This window comes from Manacus candei, unplaced genomic scaffold (genome assembly GCF_025592945.1).
Source record: "Manacus candei isolate 608988 ecotype Guabito, Panama unplaced genomic scaffold, ASM2559294v1 h1tg000018l, whole genome shotgun sequence".
Lineage (NCBI taxonomy): Eukaryota > Metazoa > Chordata > Aves > Passeriformes > Pipridae > Manacus > Manacus candei.
This window is the reverse complement of record NW_026138066.1, coordinates 3,604,297-3,629,167: the sequence shown is the minus strand read 5'-3', so window position 1 is coordinate 3,629,167 and position 24,871 is coordinate 3,604,297. Positions and strand designations below refer to the sequence as shown.

At 41.9% G+C, this 24,871-nt stretch overlaps 1 protein-coding gene across 1 annotated transcript in view; it reads right to left on the bottom strand.

Annotated features, from left to right (window-relative positions):
• Window positions 1-21,164, bottom strand: part of UTP20 (UTP20 small subunit processome component) — a 60,962-nt gene extending 39,798 nt beyond the window's left edge. The window contains exons 1-22 of the mRNA XM_051784851.1: window positions 20,985-21,164; window positions 20,231-20,311; window positions 18,936-19,002; window positions 18,611-18,743; window positions 17,942-18,130; window positions 16,863-16,944; window positions 16,069-16,206; window positions 15,543-15,698; window positions 14,577-14,723; window positions 13,953-14,087; window positions 12,428-12,505; window positions 11,577-11,755; window positions 9,461-9,616; window positions 8,851-8,939; window positions 6,336-6,441; window positions 5,000-5,150; window positions 4,539-4,601; window positions 4,062-4,220; window positions 2,969-3,045; window positions 2,019-2,098; window positions 1,482-1,725; window positions 453-662 (exon numbers count right to left, since the gene is read on the bottom strand). Coding sequence (XP_051640811.1) covers window positions 453-662; window positions 1,482-1,725; window positions 2,019-2,098; window positions 2,969-3,045; window positions 4,062-4,220; window positions 4,539-4,601; window positions 5,000-5,150; window positions 6,336-6,441; window positions 8,851-8,939; window positions 9,461-9,616; window positions 11,577-11,755; window positions 12,428-12,505; window positions 13,953-14,087; window positions 14,577-14,723; window positions 15,543-15,698; window positions 16,069-16,206; window positions 16,863-16,944; window positions 17,942-18,130; window positions 18,611-18,743; window positions 18,936-19,002; window positions 20,231-20,311; window positions 20,985-21,029 — 2,765 coding nt within the window. The 5' untranslated portion in view covers window positions 21,030-21,164. The remainder of the gene's footprint in view (window positions 1-452; window positions 663-1,481; window positions 1,726-2,018; window positions 2,099-2,968; window positions 3,046-4,061; window positions 4,221-4,538; window positions 4,602-4,999; window positions 5,151-6,335; window positions 6,442-8,850; window positions 8,940-9,460; window positions 9,617-11,576; window positions 11,756-12,427; window positions 12,506-13,952; window positions 14,088-14,576; window positions 14,724-15,542; window positions 15,699-16,068; window positions 16,207-16,862; window positions 16,945-17,941; window positions 18,131-18,610; window positions 18,744-18,935; window positions 19,003-20,230; window positions 20,312-20,984) is intronic.
• Between the last annotated feature and the right edge of the window lie 3,707 nt (window positions 21,165-24,871).

Sequence of the window (24,871 nt, the reverse complement as noted above, 5' to 3'; positions counted from 1 at the left end):
GGATCAAGCTTTATAATGGGCAGGAAACAGCAGAATCCTAATATTAAAATACCTAAACAAAGAGTCTTGCTTTTCAAAGTGTTTGGCAATGCCCACAGTTTTAAAAGACTATCAGATACACATGGAGAAGCCAGGAAAATGCAGGTACAAGAATCTCCAAAAACTTCAGCATGGCTTCACAATACTACATAATTTTTGCTTAAAGTAAAACACACCACAGACTGTCAGCACATAATGAGATAATTATAAAGCCTGGGCAGTGTATCTGAATTTTTGGAACTGTGCAGGCAGAATTTCTGACTCTAAAGTGCTTATAATCTACTGAAAAATGACCAAGTGCAAGAAAAAGAAGAAAAAATAATATATAAAAAACCACAGTTTTTATCTCAACGTGAACTGCTGAATCTGCCTTTCCATGAAAGCATTAGCAAGGGAAAACTAAAAATACTTACTTAGCAGCAGCTCTTCTTGTTTTCTTTTTCGGTAGTCCTACACTAATCGGTTCCCCCCCTTCCTTTTCTTCTTCCTCCTCCTCCTCCTCCTCCATAGCAACATCATTCACCTCTTCCCCGGGTATTTCTTTTGCTGCTATGGTACCACTAGTTTTCTTTCTGAGATCCTGAGATGGAGCCACTAAGGAATCTGCTGGGTAGTACTCATTTCTGTGTTTAGAAAAAGAAGGAAGGAATGAAGAAGCACAGCATTTTTTAAGATTTCAAGGCAAGGACAACTGAAAACTCCACAATACACCATTCTTATTATTAATGCCACTGTGTCTTGGGACGTTATATGGTCAAAATTCCCAAAGAAGCATATTTCAGCAATGATATGCTTCTTTGCCTACACTTTGAAGAGATACAACATAGTGACCAAATACATTAGAGACTGGAAGTACCTGGTGGAGACAAGAAGAGAGACATTAATCACTGAACTGCTAGAGGTCTGTAAAAAGGTCACATGGAGGACATGAAGATTGTGTTTGCTGGAGTGGGCAGGTGAACAGTGAGTATAGCAGTGTGAAAATAAGGAAACTAACCTACCACAGTATGGTCAGATTTTTCCAGGAAGGCTAGCAAAACAGGCTTTCTAATATAAAAAGGAATATCAGAAACCTTCCCCTGCCATGAGATCACATCTACCCCATGTGCATCATACTGTCTGATATGTGCACACATGCAAGCCCACCACTGCACTCCCTCCAGTGGCAAACAATTGAATCAGCCTCTAACGGAATCAGGATTTTCCCCATCTTGGGGGAAAATACTTCCGTATTCTGTGATTCTAAATTAAAATGTATTTTCATTTAAAAAAAAAGGAACTTCATTTCCACTGAAATCACTCCCTAATTTTTTAACTGGAAACAGACACCTCATCAGCCATGAATTCAAGAAATAAAGTCTGTAATGGGATAGCCAGTCTTAAAACTCAGCAACACACTGAAAATAATGTGTCCTCTAAACAGAAAAATAAATCTTACTTACCGAATAAATCTCAAAAGAAGTGGGGAAAGTTCCCTCGACCGAGGCTCCACTCTGTCTGGAAATTTATCCAGTGCTTTCCACAGTAGAAAACGGTAGTTTGTGTGGTCCAGCCGTTCACTGCAATCTGTTCTACTCCTCAGCTGCTCCAGAAAGACAGTCCCCACCGCTCCTTCTGGCATCTTCTCGCTTTCTGTTTCAGCAATGCTCTCCTCCTGTTCATCTAGTTCATTTTGCAGTTCCATTTCTACCAAAGAGATGAAGAAAATCATTTCAAGTTACTTTATAATCACCAGTAGCAAGGGATCCATCCCTCATCACAAAAGTAATACATTTGGTGACATGCACCTGTTTAGATACAACTGCATTAAACACTAATCTGAAAGGCATACACTGCTTAGAAAGCATTCTATGATGCCTTACAACCCTGGCACATCTCAATTAGGCTGACTTCTCTCAAATAACAGAGAAGTTCACAAACAGTCACGTAATTCACAATTATCTGGGTAACTATCGTAATGTTTAGGAGCGGTGACTTACCAGCATAAGTAGCAGCCCTCTCCAAATGTTCATATAAGACCTTCCAGAACTGTTTATTCTCCATTTCCTTCGCATGAGAACTAACAAAGCATAAGATGACATGAAGTTAAAAGGAAAATAAAAAAAGGCAAGCGTCACTCAGCTAGTTAACAACTAACACCATCAAAAGCTTTGATCATTGCTTTAATGTGGGTGTTTGGAGACAGGACATCTGCACAATACAGCTGTACCACTTCCTTGCCTTTTCTCACGGATCCCAAATGTCAACTGTTACTAAAATAATCTGGTTGTATCTCACGACTTCAAATGAACTCAAATTGAGTAGAAATGTTCTCAAGCTTTCTACTGACTTCTGTATAGTAAATCACACAGAACCAAAGGAAGAATTACCATGGACTTAACTTTTGAAGAGCTGGTTTAATTTTTTTTTTCATTAATTCACTAATTTGAAGGGGGAAATCCCATCCTTTTTAATTGTACAACTGAGGGGGGCAAAGAAGATAAAGTCATGCCAAAAGAAGACTAACTTTGGTATTTAGCTCAGCTGTCACCATGGTAAGACTTTGCTACTCTTTAGTAGGATTTAGAGGTTTTTCAGTAAGGACAGAAAGTCAGAGATGGGGAAACTGAGAGGGACTCCTTGCTCCTTTAAGCATTTGTGAAACACAAATCAAATCCTGCTACCTCTGACTAAAAACTGATGCTATTTGACTATATTTGTTGCAAGTTCCCTCTAAAGTAAGAAAAATCAGGAACTAAGTTAAAAAGTTAAGAGTTTACACAGGTTGAGATTTGAGAGATCAAATTATTTCAGAAGATTTCACATAAAGGTTTGCATGCCCAAATCTCTCCAAATTGGACATTTTTACCTCAGCTTTTGTTCACAGAACAATGAAAGGAGTGTTCTATGAGACAACCACAGACTGCAGCATCTAACTGCATATACTCACGTTATGAGTTCAATTACAGGATCCCAAAGAGGGCTGAAGTTAATATAAAGCATTCCCAGTAAATACCGAAGAGGCACCTAGAATGACAAGCAATACCATCTCGTTGAGATGTGAAAAACAGTAGTTAAAGACCAACCAACCTCTTATAACCTTTCTTCCTCTCAAAGAGGAAACTGATTAAAAAAGTTCTCAGAAGTGCTACAAGTAATGAAGCCACACACATCACAATTCTTTCTCTCTTAGCTGCATGAGGAAATCCAGAGCCCATTTACTGTAAGCTGCACTGAGATGTAGTAACCATACCTAAATAACATGAATGTAGGAAAACCAGTTCAGCACAGATGATCTGGACCGTCTGTCTCCCTCTCCAACTTCAGTGCTGCCACAGCAGCATTAGGGACCTCATAAAGAGGAACATTTGCCCTGAGGAATATTCACTTCACTAGGCCTAAAAGCATGTCCTCTGGCTCCCTGCTGAACTACGTGCAGTAGGAATGACCTACAATCCTTCCTCACAGGAGCTACAAGTCAAAGTAAAAAAATTATACAGGTACAGCAACAGCCAGAATAATTAAAATAAACCAACCCTCACACCAAATCCATGAAGATGTAATTAATAAAGTTGTGATCATTCTAAAATCTAGAAGGTAGGGCCTTTATCTCAGCAGCAGAGATTCAACAGTCACAGGCATACAAGATTTTCATGCTGAAGTAAGATCCGTAAGTGAGGGTTGCCAATGGCCAGTGGGAGTTCAATCACACTGAGGGTATGGCAATGTCATGATCTTAAATTTGCTCACAACTCGCTTCTCCCTGGAATCATTTGCCTTCCTTTCCACGATATCAAACCCAGATGAATCTGACTGTGGGCCATTTATCTAGATACCACCGTTGTTCTACTAAACACTAAATACTCCTAAGGACAATGGGAGCTGTGATCTCTACTTACAGTAAGTTTTCTAAAACCTTATCTGGGAGCTAATTGATTTTTTGATGCACTCTTACTAAAAACTCTGCAATCCTTGCAATGGAATAAGAACATTTTCTTGGAATAAAGGAATGTAACAACTGCTTTTTGACAATAAATCCTTACCTCCTGCAAAGATCCACTTAGTATTGCAGGCTGCACTATGTCACACCTTAGTTTCCTCAAATGGAGAAGCTTCTCTCTGTAATCATTCACTGTTGCTGGCACAAGTTCTGCTTGGAGCAATATGGCAAATACTGGCTGAAATTCCCCTGCGCTGTCACCCTGAACAAACAAGTGACATGCATTTTGTTAGAGTACCTTTATCTTATTGAAAAGTATTTCAACAAAACTACACAGACGCCCAGCCACTATGGACCAAAGAACAAAGTCAAGGGACTTGCTCTGGTTTCCACCATTTAGGCATCAAAATGCACACCAGAAGGCAGTGGGACGAAGAGATAAAACTGGAATGTGAAAGCACAGAAGCAGAGGACAACTTCTACCAGATCCATGCTTTGTTTCTGCAAAGTGGAAAACAGTTCACACACAATATCAAACACAGATGCCTTTGAAATGTTAAATGACAAGTTCTAGCCCTACCTCAATCTGCCTAGAAGGCGGATTATCAAAATGGTTTAGAATTCGGACAGTCAACAGCCGAACCTATTCAAAGCAGAAACATATGTCAGAGGCATGCAGGCTATATACACAGACACATGTACACCTACACAGTGGTTCATGTTTTGCATAGGAGACTGATTTCACTAGGTTCATCTTAGACCTGAGAAACAGATGAACTCCTGTAGTCTAGAAGGCAATCAATAATGAATGCATTAGGCTTCTGCTCCAATTTACCTTTGGGGAAGAGGCAAGCCTCAGGGCTAAGAGTTAACTTCTGTTAACTCATGCCCCGTTGACACACTTCTAAGCAGACACTATGGAAGTAATGGCTTTACACAGTCTCATATTTCTCCTTTCAGACTTTATCATTAAATTAAGTTTACCTAAATTATGTTGTTAAAATACAAATTACTTTGCATGTGCTCAAAAAAGCAAATTACCTTGGAAACACCAGTGGAAATATTAGGATGCAACTTCTCAAACAAGTCCATTAGGTTCCCTTGGGAAAGGGGTTCCCGGCAGCCACACAATGCCAACCTCGTGTAATAGAGATCAGCCAAGAGCAATGCAGAGGGGTCTGAAGGGAAAGTGCTAAAACAATGGAGTATTTTATTAGCATCCAGAGAGCACTGCAACAACACTGATATTGGAAAATAGGGCAGTAGTGATAACAACATTAAAAACATGATTTCAGGCTCTGCTTGCACCAGCAGGCCAGTGAAGTCAAGACTTCAACAGCACACTGGCTTGCAGCCGCAAAGCCCATGACAGCTCAAGAGGCATGAGATTCTTCCTTTGTGTTAATCAGGCTTGTCAAGCTAGGGTTTACAATGTTGGACAGCCCCCCACACACAGTTGCAGAAAACAAACCTCCACAGATCACACAAAGGCTTCTGCTACTGCCCGGATGTTCAGTCAGTGATCAACAGAAAAGAAATAATCCTTGCTTAGGTAAGACACCAGGAATCCTGCCTGCTCACAGGGAAATCTCCTGCTACCTTACATCCCTTGTTCCAAGCAGGTTTCATATTCCCAGCCCAAAGCTGGCAGAAAAGCATTAGACTGAAGCTTGCTGCCAATACTTCCTGTTTGATCTGGGCAAGCTGTTCCATCTCCATCATGCCTCAGACATGGGCACCATAACTTCCTAAATGAGCAGGATGTTTTGAAGCTCAAGCCACCAAAGACTTGGAGATGCTCCCAGCCCAAGAGTGATGAGAGATGCTGGAGAGAGACTAACGGTCTCCCTCAATCCCTCCAGCCACTTAATTTTGTGTGCTAATTATAAGTAAAATAGAGTTAAAATAAATAAAATAGACTATACAAAACCTCATCCCACTGCAGAGCAAGCACACAAGTGGATAGATAAGGACATGATGGAATCCCAACACCAGCAGCAAACTGCAGAAGTTCAGGTTTTTGACACAGCTCAGAAAGTGCTGTTCCTGTCTCTTTTATCATTATAACACAGTTACTAGTAAAAGTAAAGTAAAACTAGAACCAACTTACCTGACACACTACCCTGCAGCTGTCTAAGAAAGCATCAGTTTGCAGAAGTGTCACTGAACAGGCACTACATCTACCTCGTTCTCCAAACAAACAGTGCCTACAAATTTGTTCCCTTACATAACCACAATACTGAAGCAATGCACCAGTGTAACAGAATGGGCAGCACACAAAGAAGCATTTAGCAAGCTCCTACATAAAGGTAAAGTCAATCCTGTGCTCTACTAAGGAAAATCATGAAGTACCACAGAACAGGTAGAGTTTACTTACGTCACCAGGTTCTTGACACGCTCCACAGGTAACAAATGGAGTACTTCAGCAGACTCCACCAAACTAAGAAGAGTACTTACAGCTTGGCAGGCCACAAACAGGCTTCCTGGAGCAGAAAGAGAACAAGAACAGCTTGTATATTTACTCAGCTGTCAATGACTTGTGCTTGTATGGTGCTTACCCATCCTGAAATGACTGGACTCACAGAAATAAGGTAACATATGGATCCCAGAACTAGCCTGTGTATTTTCTAACCATTATCGTAACATATAAAACAAATGCTCCTCTGGCTGTCAAAGTAAATGCCTCCTCCAGCAGGTCAGTATTGAAGGCTGTAAACAGCTCCCAGTCTGCAAGTTTCCATCACAGCCACATGCGCAGAAAGCAGAGATCTGGAGCTAAGCACTGTGGCAGGAGTCTCAGACAGTACAATGCGATAAAGAACCCTAGTTTGGGAGGAGGGTGAGGAAACCAAGCAAGTAAGTGTAAGATGGGAGAATAGGATGCATGAGTATAGGACTGAGTTGCATTTATTTTCTCTTCCCTTATGGGCAAACGAAGAAATAGCAATGTGCTTCTTGCACACCCACGGAGCTTGTACAGAGCTGCTACTACTGCCACCAGAGATGAGACCCAAGAAAAGAAACTTTGGGTATTCCTTTTTTAGGATAAACACACTGCCAATAAAATAATCACAACAGCATGCAAACCCTGTAAACACGATAGAAAAAAGGTCTAAATTGAAAAGGGCCATGTTTGACAAATACTAGAGAAGAAAAAGCAACAGAGTCGATTGGTAGACACATTTAGGAATATTAATAAAGGCATTATAAATGGAAAATGACAGACTCTAGAAAAGTTCTTCCAAACATAGGAACAATGACCATTGAAGCTGGGGCATTCCAAAACCTGTTTATATTTTGGCACAAGGTCAAATACTTCCTATTTCTCCGAGTAACAACTGCCCTGCCCTATGCAAGCTCAGTCAAAACTCCTTTTTTTTTTAAATGGTCAGAGAGGGAAGACAATCAGTGACCACCCAAGCCTGAAGAAAAGATGCAGCATTTTAGAACTGCAGGTGTCATCTGGGTCAGAGCCTTACAAGAAGCAGTGCAAGTGCAGCAGCGAACCAACATGAGCTAGTTTTAGTGCCAAATAACTGCACGCAACACACCATTTCTCCTGTCCTGAGTGATCACCATAACAGATAGAGCCCAAATTCATGGACTAAATGAAGTCAGTGGAAATTTTGTGGACATTTTATAGAGGTGGTCCATAGACTAAGGGAATGATATAGGTGTGTTATATCAAAGAATGGCAAGGGGAGGGGTGGATAATGAGGTTGTATCGGATCGTATGGTACCTGAGCATGACAAAAAATGCTCAGTGTTATTACATAACGGATGGAGAATGTGCTGGGTTTGGCTGGGATAGAGTTAATTTTCTTCATAGTAGCTAGTATGGGGCTCTGGCTTGGATTTGTGCTGAAAACAGTGTTGATAACACAGGGATGTTTTTGTTATTAGTGAGCAGAACTCACAGAGCATCAAGGCCTTTTCTGCTTCTCACCCCACCCCACCAGTGAGGGGGCTAGGGGTGCACAGGATGTTGGGAGTGGACACATCCAGGACAGCTGACTCCAACTGACCAAAGGGATACTGAGCATCATGCTCACATATAAAGCTGGGGGAAGAAGAAAGACGTGGAGGATGTTTGGAATGACGGTCTTCGTCTTTCCAAGTCACTGTTAACGCATGATGGAGCCCTGCTTTCCTGGAGATGACTGAACACCTACCTGCCCATGGGAAGTGGTGAATGAATTCCTTGTTTTGCTTTGCTTGTGTGTGCAGCTCTTGCTTTACCTACTAAACTGTCTTTACCTCAATCCACAAATTTTCTCACTTTTACTCTTCTGATTCTCTCCCCCATCCCACCAGGTAAGTATGAGCAGATGAGCAGCTGTGGGGGGCTTAAATGCTAGCTGGGATTAAACCATGACAGTCCTTTTTGGCATCCAACACAGGGCTCAAAAAGTTTGAGATAACATATTTGGTTGGAATGTGCTAGACTGAATGTACAGTTGTTATTGCTGTTTAGCTATTGACTGATGGCTATTAACTGACAGGTAATGTCCCAGACTTTGCACTATAGGTTTGAATTGGAGCTTACAAGTCAAGTCTCTTCTTCACTTGACTGCTTCATCCTGGATCTGGTTTAGATCGATTTCCAGCCTCTTTTTTTCCTCACTTTCTTCTTTTCCTTCCCAATTACCTTTGCCTTCCACTAAGCAGAACATCTATCGCCCCATTACTATTATGAACAACAAACGCAGAGTTGTTTCCTGGAGGCTGTTTCCTCCCAAGCTTTGTCCCTTTAGTTTTACTCGAGCTGGCTAATAATTTTGGACACAATGCTACTGCTATTCATTTTCATGCTTTGTGTCATTAGAAAAACTGTTTTATATTATTTTATATATCAACAAAAAGCAAATAAACAGGAAGTAACCGTAACTGACCTTTGCAGAGGCTTCCTCTGTCAATGGCTGTGAAGAGAGAGTCTATAAAACTTGTCACACGAGGCAGAATGTTTTCTTTGTGCATTGGTCTGTCCAAAGTAAATGGGAAGAACTTTTATCTCTGTTACACTGACACCAACACACATATGAAAGCTTTTTTCCCACATCTAAATTACAGGTACTTGTACTAAATTACAGGTAGCTAACCCCAAGTTTGAAACCAGCAGCAAAACGTTTTTGCTGTTTCTGATTCACGCTTTCAGTTGTAGCATTCACTGCACCTTCTTTCAAACTATTCCTTTAATAATTATTGATAAAAACCACTGTCAAGAGAGGACAGTACTTAAAACAGAAACTGAAATGTATCAAGAATAAATCTAGACAGAGTACCCAACTTAGTGAGTAGGCAATCAATTCTGATATTCTATTCCTGTCTTTACCGTTGACTCACGGTATTTCCACATAGCATTTTTTTTGCCCTCTAATCCTGGTTTCCTTAATCTAGGGGTAGTAATTATTGTCCTTTTCTTAGTAAAGTGATTTCTTAAAGAAAGTGAACTAGACAGTACTACATAAATACATGACAATAGTACCTTAGAACATCCCTTACCTAATATGTGGCAGTACAACCAAGGCAACCCAAGACTGTGAAAGGTCAGTGATGTCTTCCTTCTCTGGTAAATGAATTAAAGACAGTACATAATCCAACACCGGTACTTCTGCCTTTTCTCCTTGTCTTTTACTTGTTTGTTGCCTTGTATTAGAGCTAAAAACAAAACCAAACTTTTCAGTAATCCATTATTGCATACTAGAAATTGTTCCTTTTCCTCCTATGATATTCAAAATTAAGTTTGCTACTTCTAGCAAAAAGGACCTGGACAACCCAAGGGATTTTTTCTTTTCAATGTCCTCTACAGCACAAAATAACATCTAGTTATGCTGAAGAGCACAAAACATGGCCCGCAAGAAATATCAGGTCTTTATTTCAAGTTCAAATAATATTTCTAGAAGAAAAGACACTAGTTCTCATTTGGACACCCTCACAACTAGGGTGCTAGGACTCCAGGAGTACCTGAGAGTCACCTCTATCATGACTGTTGTTAATAAACCACAATTACATTGACATAGGTGGATGACAGAAAACAACCAGTGAAGTATAAGTTTTGGGACTTAAAAGGAACCACAAGCTGAGCCCAAATCAACAAGCCTATGTGCAGGCAAATAGGGCTGACACCATACTGGAACATATGAACAGTACTTCACACTCCACAAACAGCAATCTTTCCATTCCACCCAGCGCTTGCAAGATCACAGAAAGCTGTATAGGCTTCACCCTTCAAGAAATACAGAAGCTAATAAAAAGCCAACATCAAGAATCATTAGAGGCTTAAGAAACAAAATTTATGAGATAAACCTCAAGGAATTAGGATTGTTGGTCCAGGGAAAGAAGATCTCAGACATTTCTGATGAACAAAGACTGCTATTTGTAATTGCATGCAAAGAGTAAGAAATATTCTGCTCTTTATGTTCCCTGTAGATAAGCAGCAACGGATTTAAAGTGCAGTAAAGGAGGTTTAATTCATACACTGAGGACTAGAAAAAAACAACAACAACAAAAAACCCAAAATAAATCAAAAACACCTGTGTAGCCATTAACTACTGGCACAGACTGCCAGAGGCAGCTTGGGAATCTCCAGAATTGGAGTATTTAATAACTATTTGGTCAGACACCTTTCAGGACCAGTTTAGGACATGCAAATTCCATCCTAGGTAGAAGATGAGGTATGCAACTCTTGAGATGTCTCCCAGCCCTACCTTCTACCACTGACATTGCAAGAGCACAGAAAAAGTCCAGGTAGGACCAAGGTTCTCTCAGCTATGTACTCCATACCACTGAAAAAACAGAGAGATCAACAGACAAAGAACATACAGCAAGAAAACCAAATTTAATCATTTTGACTCAGCCTTTTGTTCTCTAAACCCCAGTACCTTCACTCTTATTAAATACAGAAGTAAGAAAAACCCACACAGAGTGGGTTGCTTTTAGGAAAGATAAAATCTTACATAAAAGGCAATACAAGTCAAAAGTTTTGAATTCTCTGAGTCAGAACTACAAGAAAAATCACTACTGGTAGATTAGCAACAGTCATTCTGTGCTTCAGCATTTACCCCAAAGAGGCTCCAGGGGAAAGCAACCACTTCACTGCAACAAAGCCAACTTTGCAACTAGAAGCAGTCAAGCTGTGCCAGCACAGTGTTGTATTTGGATTAATTACATGTCCTTTAGTATCCAGCTGTGCTCTATGGTAAGACTATAGTACTGCTGCTACAAAGCTCCTGGACAAGACATATGCCTACAGGGAAGAAAGATGGGGCACAGGCAGGAGGTTAGGAATGATGAGAACCTGAACTGCAGCACTCACTACAAAGATCACCTGCCTAAGGATGCAGCATGCATGTTAGTGTAACAAATTCCCATCGTACATGTACCACAACACTCTTTTCATAATAGGGATATCCTTTCCAGAGCAGTACCTCTTCTCAAATAATCTCAAAAAGTAAAAGGGGATCCTACTGCCTCACTTGGTTTGCAAATCTGCCAGCAACACTGCTGTTCACACAACTCCAGCAAACACCGGAGGGCAACTTTTACATAGCTCTGCACTGCCTTTAGGCCTACAGTCATGCAGACACATCTAGTGTCTGCTGAACTTGAGAAGTCTCACCTGACAGATGATTCAGTGAAAATGAGAGGATACTTTTCAAATGCCATTGAACCGATGGTAGGAGGCTCTGCTTTCACCAAAATGAGTTTAGCCAGAATTGCCACAGCCTCATCCTTTGTAAAGGTATCTGTGCCAGAGAAGCAATGTTCAATGTATTCTAGAAAGCATGGGAGAAAATGCTGAAGGGACAAAAAAAAAAAGGTCAAAAGTCAAGGACTGGCAAGTTTCTCTAACCATTGACAAACCCACAAAAAACCCCATGTGACACCAGCCACACAGAATCCAAATGCTCACAAGTGAGCCAGCAAAGCATCAAATTTATCAGTCCTGGTTCCCCTAGACACCGGCACACAGATATTCTCTTATCCCAGCAGGGACAGTGGTTTAACAAAAAAAACTCAGTTTGCCCCAAATCGAGTCTCATTAGGACATTCCAGATACCCAACCTTGGCTTTCACCTCCCACTCCATTTAATTAATTTGATTCCTCACAGATCACCAGTTAGAGGCCCAACCTATCAGACATCTTTACTCCTTTCCAGTTAGCTTCTCCAGAACTACTTCTCTTCCTCTCATCCATAACATGCCCATCCTTTTAATTCTCAACAGAGAGGCTTATTTTTGTGAACAGATACCTATCACCTTCTCCATCTCCGAGAACCCTTACAAAACTTTAACACAATAGCATAAGTAGCCTCTTTTGTTCTTATCAGATCATGCCAGAAGTTTAAATAAACATCGTGTCAATACACAACAATCCTTCAGCATACAGGGCAGGTAAATATACTGTGGATTCCCAGTTGTTCCCTTTGGCAACAAAAGTAAACATAATGCACAAATGCTTCCACCTACCCTCTCAAATTGCTTCACTGTGAACATTGCTTCAGAAAAGTCCAAAAGAAAGTGCCGTTCAAATCCACTTGCAAATACCTGCAAGATGCAAATGAAAGGTTGACAGGAAGAGATTTACAAGAGACATTTCATAGTCAACTCTCCATTATCCATGGGACTTTTTTTCCTGGTATATGTATCAATCATGCTTTGAACTCTAGGACTCCCAGCCTGGCTCTCTTGCTAGTTCTGGCACATAGAGCAGTACCGTTTCCAGGTGACAATTCAGGTACAGGAATGCACAGTCCTTTTTAACAAACCCTGCTGACATAACCCTTTTTGACAAATGCTGTTGGATCCAACTGTCTCTGTGCAAAGACAGTTGAGCTATCTCTTTAACGTGATGTGGAAAATATAAGTTCAAAGTTCTAGGACTGCAGCACAGACACCAACTGTCAGGAAAATATATTTCAACTCAGCATATTTTTGTTTAGCAGGTTGCAGGAAGTTTACTACCTCATGGGCAGAGTCAACCGCTTTGCTTGTGGAGGATCCAAGATAGGAACAGTCCTTTGAGATCCAGGATCAGTGCTCCTCAATGCCAAGATGTGCAACGTAACATACACATACAGATCTCTCTTTCCCAGATCCTTCAGAAGACAAGGACAGCTTTAAGCCTCCTCCAGTTTAAAAGAAGCTCACACAAATATTCTCAAATGTTTGAAGGACATCTCCACAGCAAAACTGGCCTCCTGCCACAGGCAGAACCGACCTTACTTCAACACAAGTAAACACTGAAGACCAGATGAAATTTAATCTTTTTTAAACAATTGCAAAAGCTTTGCTTTGCCACTGTAAATTGCACGGCACTTTTCTTTCAAGTATTTTTTTTTTTTTTTACACATACACTTCAACTACGGTCCACACTGTTAATTGCAAAATCATAATGTACTGTAAAAGGAAAACTAAGGAATCGGACTCCATAGTAGCATCTCCTATTAATCTCCGTAACATTGCATTTGATAGGAATGTACACAGCTGATCCTGTCAATGCTTCAGGAGCAAAGGTAGTACTGAAATATGCTTACCCCTCTGCTTTCTAAATCAAAACTGCACTTGTAGGAACCCTGTTCACAAGGCTAAGCCATGGTCATTAAATGCTTGAAAACTTAATGAAAAACTTACCTTTTTCAGTAAGTTTGACTGACTGGTTTGCTTTATTACCTTAGGCAAGACGTGTCCCTTCCCTGTTCTCCCTCCTTTCTCTACAGAGGCTGTAGGTATTTGAATCAGAACCTGGTTTTCATTGTAATGATGTCTGCCATGGTGGCATTGCTATACTGATGGCCTGTGCAAGACTGTCAAGGAGTCCCAAGACCTCACCAGACATTATTTAAGGCACTGGGTAGCTTCTCCCTTATCTGTGCAAAAGGCTAAAGGGAACCTTACAGTATATTTCCCAGCCTGAAATGGAATGTCCAGAAATCAGCCTGCTCTAGGGAACTTGAACTCTGGGATTTCTGGTATAAGCAGCAATCCTTGTTACCTTCTCAATAGCTTCCTTTGTTAAAGAATCAGGCAACGAAACATTCTCAGCCAGCAGGAATGTAGAAATGGTGTTCAGCAGTGTCTTGCAGCAAGATGATGAGAGATACGGTGTTTGTAACATTTTTATTAAAGCCTGAAATGAAAGAGAGAGAACTGATATTCATCCATGAAGATAATGACTAGCTGGTCTGAATGATCTGGACAGTCCCTGGAGCAGGAGGGCACAGTGATCTAAACTTCAGCCCACAGAAACAAATCCTAACAGTCCGGTTGAAGCTTGAAGGCACTAAATCTATCCTAGTGGCATCAAATTTATGTGAATCTGGCAGAACTGCTTTACCACTGATATGGGGGTCTAGGTCTCCACAGTGGCAGGAACAGGTCTCTAGAAACAGCAGCTCACTTTCCCCCTTGCTCATTTAAAGGAGGGCTACACTAGCATTGCAATAGAGAGGTAAAATCTCACAGGATTGGAGAGGTAGCAATACTCAAAATAAATATCTCCATTCACTCAACTCAAATCCTAAGCCCCATGATGCACCAGAAATATGTATGGGTGCTTCAGCTGACCACACCTCTTTTATATTCAACTCTGACACATCAAAGTGATGGTCTGACCTACCCGACAGACATCTTCAGGCAGTGAAATTTTGGATCCATTTGCATGTTCCACGAGGATCAGATAAGCTTGCAGAATCCTTTCCATCTGCTCTGAAGCCACACAGAAGTTGGCCTTAGTTATTTTCCTCTGCAAGTCTAAGAGTGACTCCTGTTTAAATAAAATAGGAAAGTGAAATATTTCAGATAAATATCAGACTGTTTCACTTACTGGTACTTGAAGCACATTCTAAAGAATCAACATCTCAGCTGCCCAACAAACTTCTGTTGGCTCTCTGACACATGGTCAACAAATTGAACCTTGTAGGAACACTGTGTGATTTCCCTTATGTAAAAACACATCCTAGATTCCTTGGACAGAAAACACAAGTATCTCCTAAAGTGAGGGTCTCCAGAAAGGCCAACATTTGACATATAAAATAGGAAAAAGAAATAGAAATATTCAGCTCCAGACCCACAACGGTATGGAAACACCCAGACTGAAAACACTCTGATTTTCAGTGCTTGGTTACAAGGTTCAAACTCGGATCTTCAGGTTCAGCCCAGGTCTTTGCTGTAAAAAGACCTGCAGGGCAAAAAGCTTCCCCTTTGTTGTCACAAAGTGGGTTTGAACGACCAATATACCTAGTTCAGAAATATTAAACGTGCACTAGCATTCCCAACCCAGCAAGGGCTCTGTGATGTGTGCCAAGGCAGATCCTACAAACCACCCTTGCCCAGCCATGGGACTGAGCTCCAAGTCTCACACACAGTAGTTCCTTTCTCACTCACAAAACAGCCAGCAGGGTCACTGGAATTTAGAAAAGAAGGGTGGGATTTTTCCCATGCACATGACACTGTATTTAATGTTTCCAAAGCAAAAAGAAAAACAGTTCTGGTCCCATAAAACACAAACACTCTCTTGGTAAGCACACATTTTTTTGTCAGTCACTCATGAATAAAAAAATAATAAGAAAAATAATCAGTGTACCTCCAGGCATTTAAAGACAATGTTAAAATGTTCCTTATGGATATGCACTACAGCTGATCTGATCATCTGCTCGAAGGCTTCTCCAACAGCTACCCATGGTAGTTCAATTTCTTCTTCTGTAATAGGCCCCAGTTTCAACAGAATTAACTTCACAGCCTGCACAGGAAAGAAGTACATCATGTCCTTATACTTAGGAAAAAAATCTAGCAATCCTAAAATTCATTAGTGCAATATATTGCTAAAATATTCCAGGGATCTCAATTCTTTCTAGAAGGAGTACAGAGAAAAAAAAAAGGCTACCACTTAAAATCTGAAATATGAGGAAGCAGTACAATTTTAACACATAGGAATTACTAAAACCAACTTTCCTATCTCAAAAAATATTCTTACAAGGCTTTCAGATCCTACCAAGTAATGAACAAGGATTCACTGAGGTGAAGAAGACAAATACTCAGTGTTTTCAGTGAGCACTGCCTAAGGCTCCATTACATCAACAGTTAAACCAGCAATCTTGTCTTGTCTTTACCGTCTCTGCACAGGAGTGGAACATGTTTCGAACACCCTTGCACATCTCAAAAAGCAGCTGTCCTACACCTTCCACCTTTTCGGGGTGATCTCCCAGGTCACGGAGCATTAAATTGAAGAGTGCATTTTTATCAGAAACCTACAAAACACAAGGAGAAAAAAAGTTATCTTCTATTCAGAGCTACCAGATGGATAGAGGCAATTAAATGACTCCACAGCACCATGTTATTCTCCTAGTCCTGCCTTCCCACAACAGCTCAAACTCATTATTTTCTAAAGAAAAACCAACAACTGCCACTCCCTTTCCTTACTCCATGAAAGGCTGCTGTGTGATCTTGATTGATTTGCCTGGGAACATTACATACTGTGATCTTCAGGAGTGCAAAAAGGTTTTCACAACCATTTCAGTTCTACAAAGGCCTTAAAGCATTTGTGGAAAAGCCAGTGAGCAAATGTACATTTACAAATTAGAAAGACCACCTTTTAGAAGACCACCTTACTATTTCTAGTCATTTTAGATAAACCAACCACAGACACTTAGTTTAACAGCTCTTGAAACAGAGAGTGCTAAGGTTTCTATTTGCCACTTCTGATATGGAGTGCATTACATTCACAGCAAAATACTCACTAAAAATGAAAACCTAGGACATGCTGCATGGCAGTTCAGGCCTTGCTAACCATTCTTTGGAGAAAACCTTGTATTACAAAATCCAATTATTACAAAAACCTAATATTACAAAATCCCAAAGCCACCATAGAATGGAGATAGTGTCAAAGTACAAACACCTTACTTACCTTTCTCATTAGAAAGACAAAACTTTCAGCAGCAAAGTTTCTGATGTGGAGTTTGTGGTGAGCCAGCAGAGTGCTGTACAGGCTACAAAGACACAAAATAATCCACTGTCTTAATGGCAATGCAGGAATTGCCATCAACTGGCAATTAAAAAATTATTTTCAGTTTACATTAGCACTTTTTATAAACACTAAGAACCTGTCCTCCTAGAGAGAGCAAATACCCTCCTCATCTAGATTCCTTCCCACTCTCTCTGGATGAAGAACAGGAGTTTTGTAAAGAAGGTGAAATGACTGCCAGGCAAATCAGCTGCAATCAGAAATATCTCTAAAATATCTGGATTCACACAGATTAAACTGTAGCATCAAGATTTTCAAAATACATGTTTAGCCATATTTGTATTTCAGTTGAGCCAAAAGGCTCTCCTGTGCACTTAAAAGTTTTGAAAGATTCAATTTGCAGGGGTGATAAATATTTGCAGTTTGCTGGTAAGTATCAGTAACTGTTGTAGGTGGCCCATCATGTGTTCAGTGCAGAGGGAGTGGTGCCTCAGACTCACAAGTCAAGCAGATAAGCAGGTGCTTTTCTCAATATTCTCAACAGCTTTTACTGGGTTGGGGAGGAAATCTGTAACATCTTTTTTGCTCCATCTGTTCCAAACTGAAATTAGGAGGAAGCAACATGGCCCCACTGTTTATGACAAAAAGAAGAGCCCTGCTAAAACAGCAATGTAAGACCAAACAAGCAGTCATACTACGTCAGGTCACAGGCCTATCCAGCTCAGTACTCACTCGCTCTACAGCAGCAGACAGATGGAGATGCCTGTAAAAGGTTTAAAAACACAGCAAACACAAACAAAATCAGCCTTCAACTGCCTGCAGCTAAGGAACTCTCCAAGCCCAGAAGTGACTCCTATGCATTTGGTAACTCCCTGCAGCTTGGCCAGTTTCTCTCTGAGAAAAGCTGGGAAAGTGTGCTAATAAGTATAGTGAAACATTAAGCACACCTATTTGTGTGGCATTTACATTTCTACAGTGTCTAAGAACTGCTGATCAAGACAGACATTAAACATGGTTTTTACCTGTATATGTTATGTATGTCCTTCACCATCAATCTCCACAAGTATTTGTAGAGATAGGAAAGAGAGGTAAAAGCCCATTCCAGCAGCTCTGTGTCCTGTGTATCCAGTAACTTGGTGATGGCCAGGAAAAAGTCATGGAAGTGAGGATAGAAGTCAGCCTGAAGATCTCGAGCCAGCTGCACCACTAGACTGTGTTTTAGAAAATACACCAATGTTAGTGCATTTCAAAAACAAACCAATAAAAACCTAGTCCAACACTGCATAATCCAGTACAGTCTCTTTGGAAAGAAAGAGAGTATCATTTTTACTTCTCACTTTTTTAAAAATATCACCTATTAGGCAGCTGTGGATGGCAAGAGTCTTAAGATTTTCAAAAAATCAAGCAGATAGCAGTAAACAAGACATCATAAATTATTAACATCAAACACAGCACATTAATATTTTGTCTGACACTCAGTAAGCATCCCCACTAATTTATTTGCCTTGTATTAGCTATATTTTTTTGACTTAGAACCATAAAGCTCTACCAGGGAAATATAATCACTTTGGGCATCTCATTGCTATATTTTCCTCTGTTACAATAAAGAAAAAGAACACTTAAAAGAGAATTTAGGATCACTTGTAATAACATGAAGGATTCTGACTGGTTTTTGTGACCACAATACTTACTTTAACAGGGGTTGGTAAGCAAGACTGCCTTCGACTTGCAAATGTGTCTTCAAACTCTGCACAATGGCACTCTGGTAATAGACCAGCTGGTGGAAGGACTGGCACTTGTTGGCCACTTCATTGTAGAATTGCACTGTTCAAAGCACAAAACAGAAACCCTGAAAACTCATCCAGTTCCTGGTAAACATGTACAGTGTTAAAGAATGACAGTGTTCCAGAGACCAGCCCAAAAAACAGTCAATAATCTCCCATTGGGCTCTGGATGATGAAGAAACATGTTTTAACAATTTAAGGAAAGCAGGAAACGTGAACAAAAGTGACATACCAAAATGCTGAGTGAGGTTCAGTTCCTTCCATTTCCGTAGTCCTTCGAAAAAGTAGGTTTCAACCTCCTGTCAAAACAAACATGAAGAATAGCTACCAACTCTAATGAATGTATCCTGCAAAAATGAGAGGTTCAAATGAAGATAACATTTTAAGACTATTCCAAGAAATCTTGATGACTTCATTTCAACAGGTGTTATGGAATTTCCCTGAAAATAAGACTTTCTTTCTGTATTCAAAACACATTTAAAAATACTTTCTGATGACAGGACTTGTTTATACAATTGGTTTTAATATCTCTGTTGATTGGCCTTGATAATCTAAGATGCTGAGTCACAGTCCACCCAGCACAACGCTTTGGGATTTCTTTTGGCATCCCCACAGGTATTGAGTGGGAAGTTCAGATGAACAATTCAGCAGATGAGGAGGTAATAACCCACCAAGCACTATAATCACAATGATGATCTATAGAACATATATAAATGACCCTTATGATCCATAAAGACTCATGCTTTATACACATGCTGCCAGTATTGTGTCACTCTGTTCGCCCAAGTAAAAAGGGATAGGACACGAGGAAATGGCTTAAAATTGTGCTAGAATCATAGAATATAGTGAGTTGGAAGGGATCCATCAGGATCACAGAGTCCAAGCCTTAGCTCTACATAGGACACTCCAAGGATTATACCATGTGCCTGAAAGCATTGTCCAAACACTTCTTGAACTCTGTCAGGCTTGGTGCTGTGATCGCTTCCCTGGGGAGCCTCAAACACCTTTTGGGTGAAAGGAGGTTTATACTGGATATTAGGAAAAATTTCTTCACTGAACACTGAACTGGGCTGCTTGGAGAAGTGGTTGAGTCACCATCCCTGGAAATATTTAAAAGATATGTGACGTGGTTAATGGTTGGACTCAATGATCTTCGAGGTCTTTTCCAACTTATGGTTTTCAAACTTATGATTCTATTGCAACTACCCAGCACCTGCAACTTTTTGCAGGTCAGGACCTAGGACTGCTGAGTGACCCAGCAGCATCTTTCATGTTCAGTAACACCCAAAGGCCTGCCAGCCACACGGAAGCCATCAGGGTGGTACTGCCAAAGGGCCTCTATGGCAATACCGAAAAGCAGGTAAAAAAGTAAAAGGGAACAAAGCACGAAATGAGGCTCCAGGAAAGGCAACTCTTGCAGAAGCTTCTTTCCAATTTCCTCCTGGCTAAATTTGTTAAGTGACTCTTTCATGGAGTGTATCTACTTGCGATGTGATTTCAGAAAATTACTGCAATTGCTGCTCTTACCTCAGCATAACTTCCAGTTCTGTCAATACGATGAATAATATCAATGTTAATATTGCTTAAGCGCTCCGAAAAGGTAAGAAACTGTAAAACAAAAAGACATATATGTGTCTTGCTCACTTCTGAGACCAGTCCTTCTAAATCCCTCCTAATAGCACACCTGATAGCACACACACTGCAAACAGAAACCCCACTTCTAAAGACAGACTATCAGATAATACCGTCAATATCAGTATTACCTTAAGATTAAGGCAAAACATGCTTAAAACGCCCAAGAGCAGGACTGACCCTCTCCTCCCATGCCCTGCAAAACCGAGGCTCACAGACCACGCGTCTGCCCAACACAGTGAAAAAGATGCAGAGAAATCTACCCGGATTTCAATAAACTGCCCAGGTCTCAGCCTTCCTGAAACAACGCCTTGGTTAATAAACTTATTGCATATTATTTTTTTATTAAATTATGTCGCTTTTCTACATTTGGGCCGTGGTGCGCCAGCTGCCTGACAGGGACGGTGACTCGGCTGCTGGAGGTGCCGGGTGAGGGGCAGAAGCCGCACTCCGGCCCGGCTGTCGCAGCCGGACCCTCACAGCGTTGGCCTCGGGGAGGGGTGACCCGACTCGGCGGCTCCACGCCGCCCGCCCTCACGCCTCCTGCCCCGGCATCGCTTCGGCAGCCGGGCACAACTGAACTAACGCCGACGGCTGAAACCCAAGGTCCCTTCCCCCGGCCACCAGCCGCGTCCGGGCGGGCGCTCACCCGGTGCGTGTTCCCCGACTTGTGGGCTGAGGGCTTGCTCTTCATGGCGGCGGCGGCGGGCGGGCCCCAGCGCGGAGCGGCGCGGCCCCACACACCAACAGCCGCACGTGCGGACCTACGCGCAGGGCGCCGCCATTCCCGCCGCGGGCTGCCGGGAGCGGGGCGGGCCCGCCGGCGGAAGGGGCGGGCGGCGGCGGCGGCCGGGGCCGGGCGGCGGCGGCCGAGAGAGAGTGCCCGAGCACCTGGGGCAGGGTGTGGAGGGATGTCTGTCTCCGTCTTACCTTGGCGGTGAGCGGCGGTGCCTCGAGGACTTTGGGCAGAGCAGCTGCGTTCCTGTGTAGGGCGGAGGGCTGTGGCACCCCGGTACCGAGCGAGCCCCAGCCGTGCCCGAAGAGGACAGATCGGCGCGTGTGAAAGCGATCTGTGGGAGAGCGCAGCCCTGAGCACAGCGTCGATGGCTCAGCACGAAACGGCCTCTGCTCAGCTCCCTGGTCTTAGTGCAGACTTTAGTCCTGATCCCCAAAATAATAATAATAAAAAAAAGCTCATTGCAGACAAAGTACATGCAAATCAAACCCTTGCAGAGGAGCCGATGATTATGGATTGGTCATCACTCGCTGCCTGTGGGAGCTTCTGCCTGCGGCTGAAGTTGTGGAAGGTGAAGAATGTGTATTGGTGAGATGGGAGATGAACTAAACGTCAGAAGAAGCTTTGGTTTGGGCAGGTGAAGTACAAACAGCTCAGAACCATGCAACCACTTCGAGTTAAAGCTTACACAGCTTGGGAATTTATCCTGTCCTAGGCTGCCTGCTCTGCCTGTTACAGGCAGCTCAAGGCCATTTTCAGAAACCAGGCGTGCAGGTTATTCAGACAAAAAGACACAGGGTTGGATTTGAGCACAGCTGAAGTTCACTGTTAGGAGCACGTAGGGATCCCCAACTTTGAGCAGACCCACCGGGTTAAACACTGCCAGGTGCATCCAGCTGCCCACAGGCAGGCATTTAGCCATTAACATGATAGCCATCTGGACAGGCAGGGGAACGTGCTTGCTTCAGCACCTGTGACTTCTGGCATTTGCACTTAAGTGAGAAGAGAATGCCTAATTTAGACACTGGAGTTTGAAAAGGTTGGGTTAAGTGATCTCAAGCCCAAATATCTCCATTAGAAAGTGCAGCTAAAAGCACGTGGAGAGGTCTAGATCCATAAAAGAGCTCAGGTACCATGATACAACTGTTTAAGAGCACAAATAACCCTCCAGAAGTGGTTAGTAATTTCACCTAGTATGTCTCCTACATATTGTGTACTTGTGGAAAACAGTCCACAAGATCTTTCTATTATGTATAGCATCTTGCAGAGGTGCTGTAGAACTTCCCGGGGTGCACACACTACAAAATCATCCAAGGGAATGAGCAAAATCTAACATTCATGCAAATTAACAGGGAGAAGTGCTCTGCTTGTTGCAGAAGAGTCATCATCAGCAAAAATAAAAGACATTAGAAGAAGTTTTTAGAAGGCTACAAACGCTTCTTTGTGTTTGTAAACTGGCAACTTCTCAGTAGACCTGCAGCTGCTGATGTTCATGAGAGTTTCTGGATGCAAGAAGTACTCACGGACTGCATTTCAGCCAGCATTCCTTACCGCACTTGGAGATACATCTGAGTGAGCCTCAGGTGTCAATACCAGTATGGCCATGAAAGTAGGTCTGGCACCTCAGCTGGTTATGTTCAGTGACCCAGAAGGTCCCTTGCCCACTTCTGTATGAGCTGCAGCTATGTTAACAGTATCCTTACTACATACACTCCTCTCTGACTGCAATGCCTCAAGCCTCAGGCCTTATTCTTGTACTTTTCCTGGAAGATACGTGGTTCTCCCATCTCTGAGCAGGCCTCAGCTCCAACACCCTGTGATTATCTGATGGCCCCTGTCAGCAATTCTCCTTCAGAAATCCATGCTAAAGGCATTAAAAATTAAAAGCAGTTGGCCTTAAAGCAGATGGCCTTCTGAAGAGCAATGGCTTATTGGTAGTGATACCTGTAGAGGCACGTAGAGGAAACCATTGTAAAACAGCACATGCATGTCTATCAAAGTAGTCACCTATGCAGATGTGGCCTCTTCACACATTCACTGTAGGCAACAGCCACCTGACTGTAATCCATCAGCATTTCTGAGACAGGTCTATGATCCCTATGTCTCCTCCATCCCTGGGCTTTTTAGTCCTCCTGTCCAAAATCTATTTGCTGGACTCAGCAAGAACCAGAGACACTCGGTGTAGAAGCAAAGCAGGCTTGTCCTATGGAAATGTGACAGCTTAGACTAATAATAGTAATTTGGGTAAAATACTTCAATATTTAACCCAAGATGGTCTCACAGGGCAGAATTCATCTCAAATAACCTACATGTTTAGAATGCACACCTGCGTCTGAGCAGTAACTTCAGGCTCCTTTTATATTCACTGCCGATCTAGACACATTCTTGTACTTGAAACAATTGTGTTAGAACAAAATTAATTGTGCCTTAGAATTGGTAGTCTCAGAAAGTCTGGATGACGTCATATGTGCATATCTGCAACTGACCCTGTGGATGCCCCCCATGACATGGCTCAGTAACTACATAAATACACACTATTCAAACTATTACAGGGTTGCCCTACTTCTATCATATTTTTATGTGTATTAATCACAAGCACAACACATACCCCTGAAGCCTCTATGACACTGAGTCTCTGTCCTAAAGAACATGTTACCTGGCACAAGCCAAGGAGCAGCCAGGTCAGCCTATTTTTAATCTCAGGATATTGTAGATTGCATAGGTGCACAGGTGTAAGATCAAATTTTCATTTTCCTACTATATTCATACAGGCATGGTGGAGATGTGCCAGAAAAGGAGTTTGCATAGGTAATTATACTGTGAGAAGATTTTCCTTTTCAAAATTAAATATGACAGGCTAATAAATTAACAGAAACACCTGTGAATTTAGCCAAACAACTTCCAAGGTTGGATGTCCAAAGCTAAGTTCCTCAATCAATATTAAAGACACTAAATAAGTAACTGGAACCTTAAAGTAGTGACAGTTATTTGACTTGGTTGTGCACCCAGAAGCCTTTCTCTTTGCATATCTCGACTCACCCCACAGAACAACTTGGGGATGCACAGGCTGGGTGCACATGGCTGGAAACATGCTACATCACAGGAGCTCTCCAAAATCCTTGTATAGGGGGAAGCTGACATGAGTTTTAAGGCAGGTTATATAAGTGCAACATTTGCTTTGGTGAATTCTTTCAACTGAAGCAAAAGGATTTATATTTTTTTAATTTGCCTAGAAAGTAAGAAGAGCCCTTTGAAACACAATGACATATTTTCACTGCCAGTTTCCTCCTCAGCTTCTAGCTGGCATTTTGCATTGCCTTGCGGAAGAAAACCCCACAAGATTATGTCGGATGTTGTTGAGAGCACTTCAAAATCAAAGCAGACAAGATGCTGGAATCCTGTTCTGCAATCTGGTGGAACTGTTTGGCCACATTTTTTCTAATATGCCTGAAGCACAGAGATTCTGCAAATAATGCTACTCCAGGTCAATGCTAGCTGAGTCATGGGGAGACTTTCACCTACCCTTAGGTTTGCTGATCAGAGAGGGTTTTGGACAAGGAGCTGAAATATAGATCCCAGACTTCTGAAGCTATTTGGGTATGGGGTTAAGCATCCATGCCTGAAATATCCTGAACTTAGGGACTCCCTCACAGAAAGGGGTGCTGTCAACCTGATTTAACCTCTTGAGATGCTGAGGCCAGTGACTCGTCTATTGCATGTCAGGGTTCTACTGTGGAGCTGGAGTAGGTGGGCTGCACTAGCTCCATCTCTAGGAGTAAACTGAAGAGTGCCAGAGCACA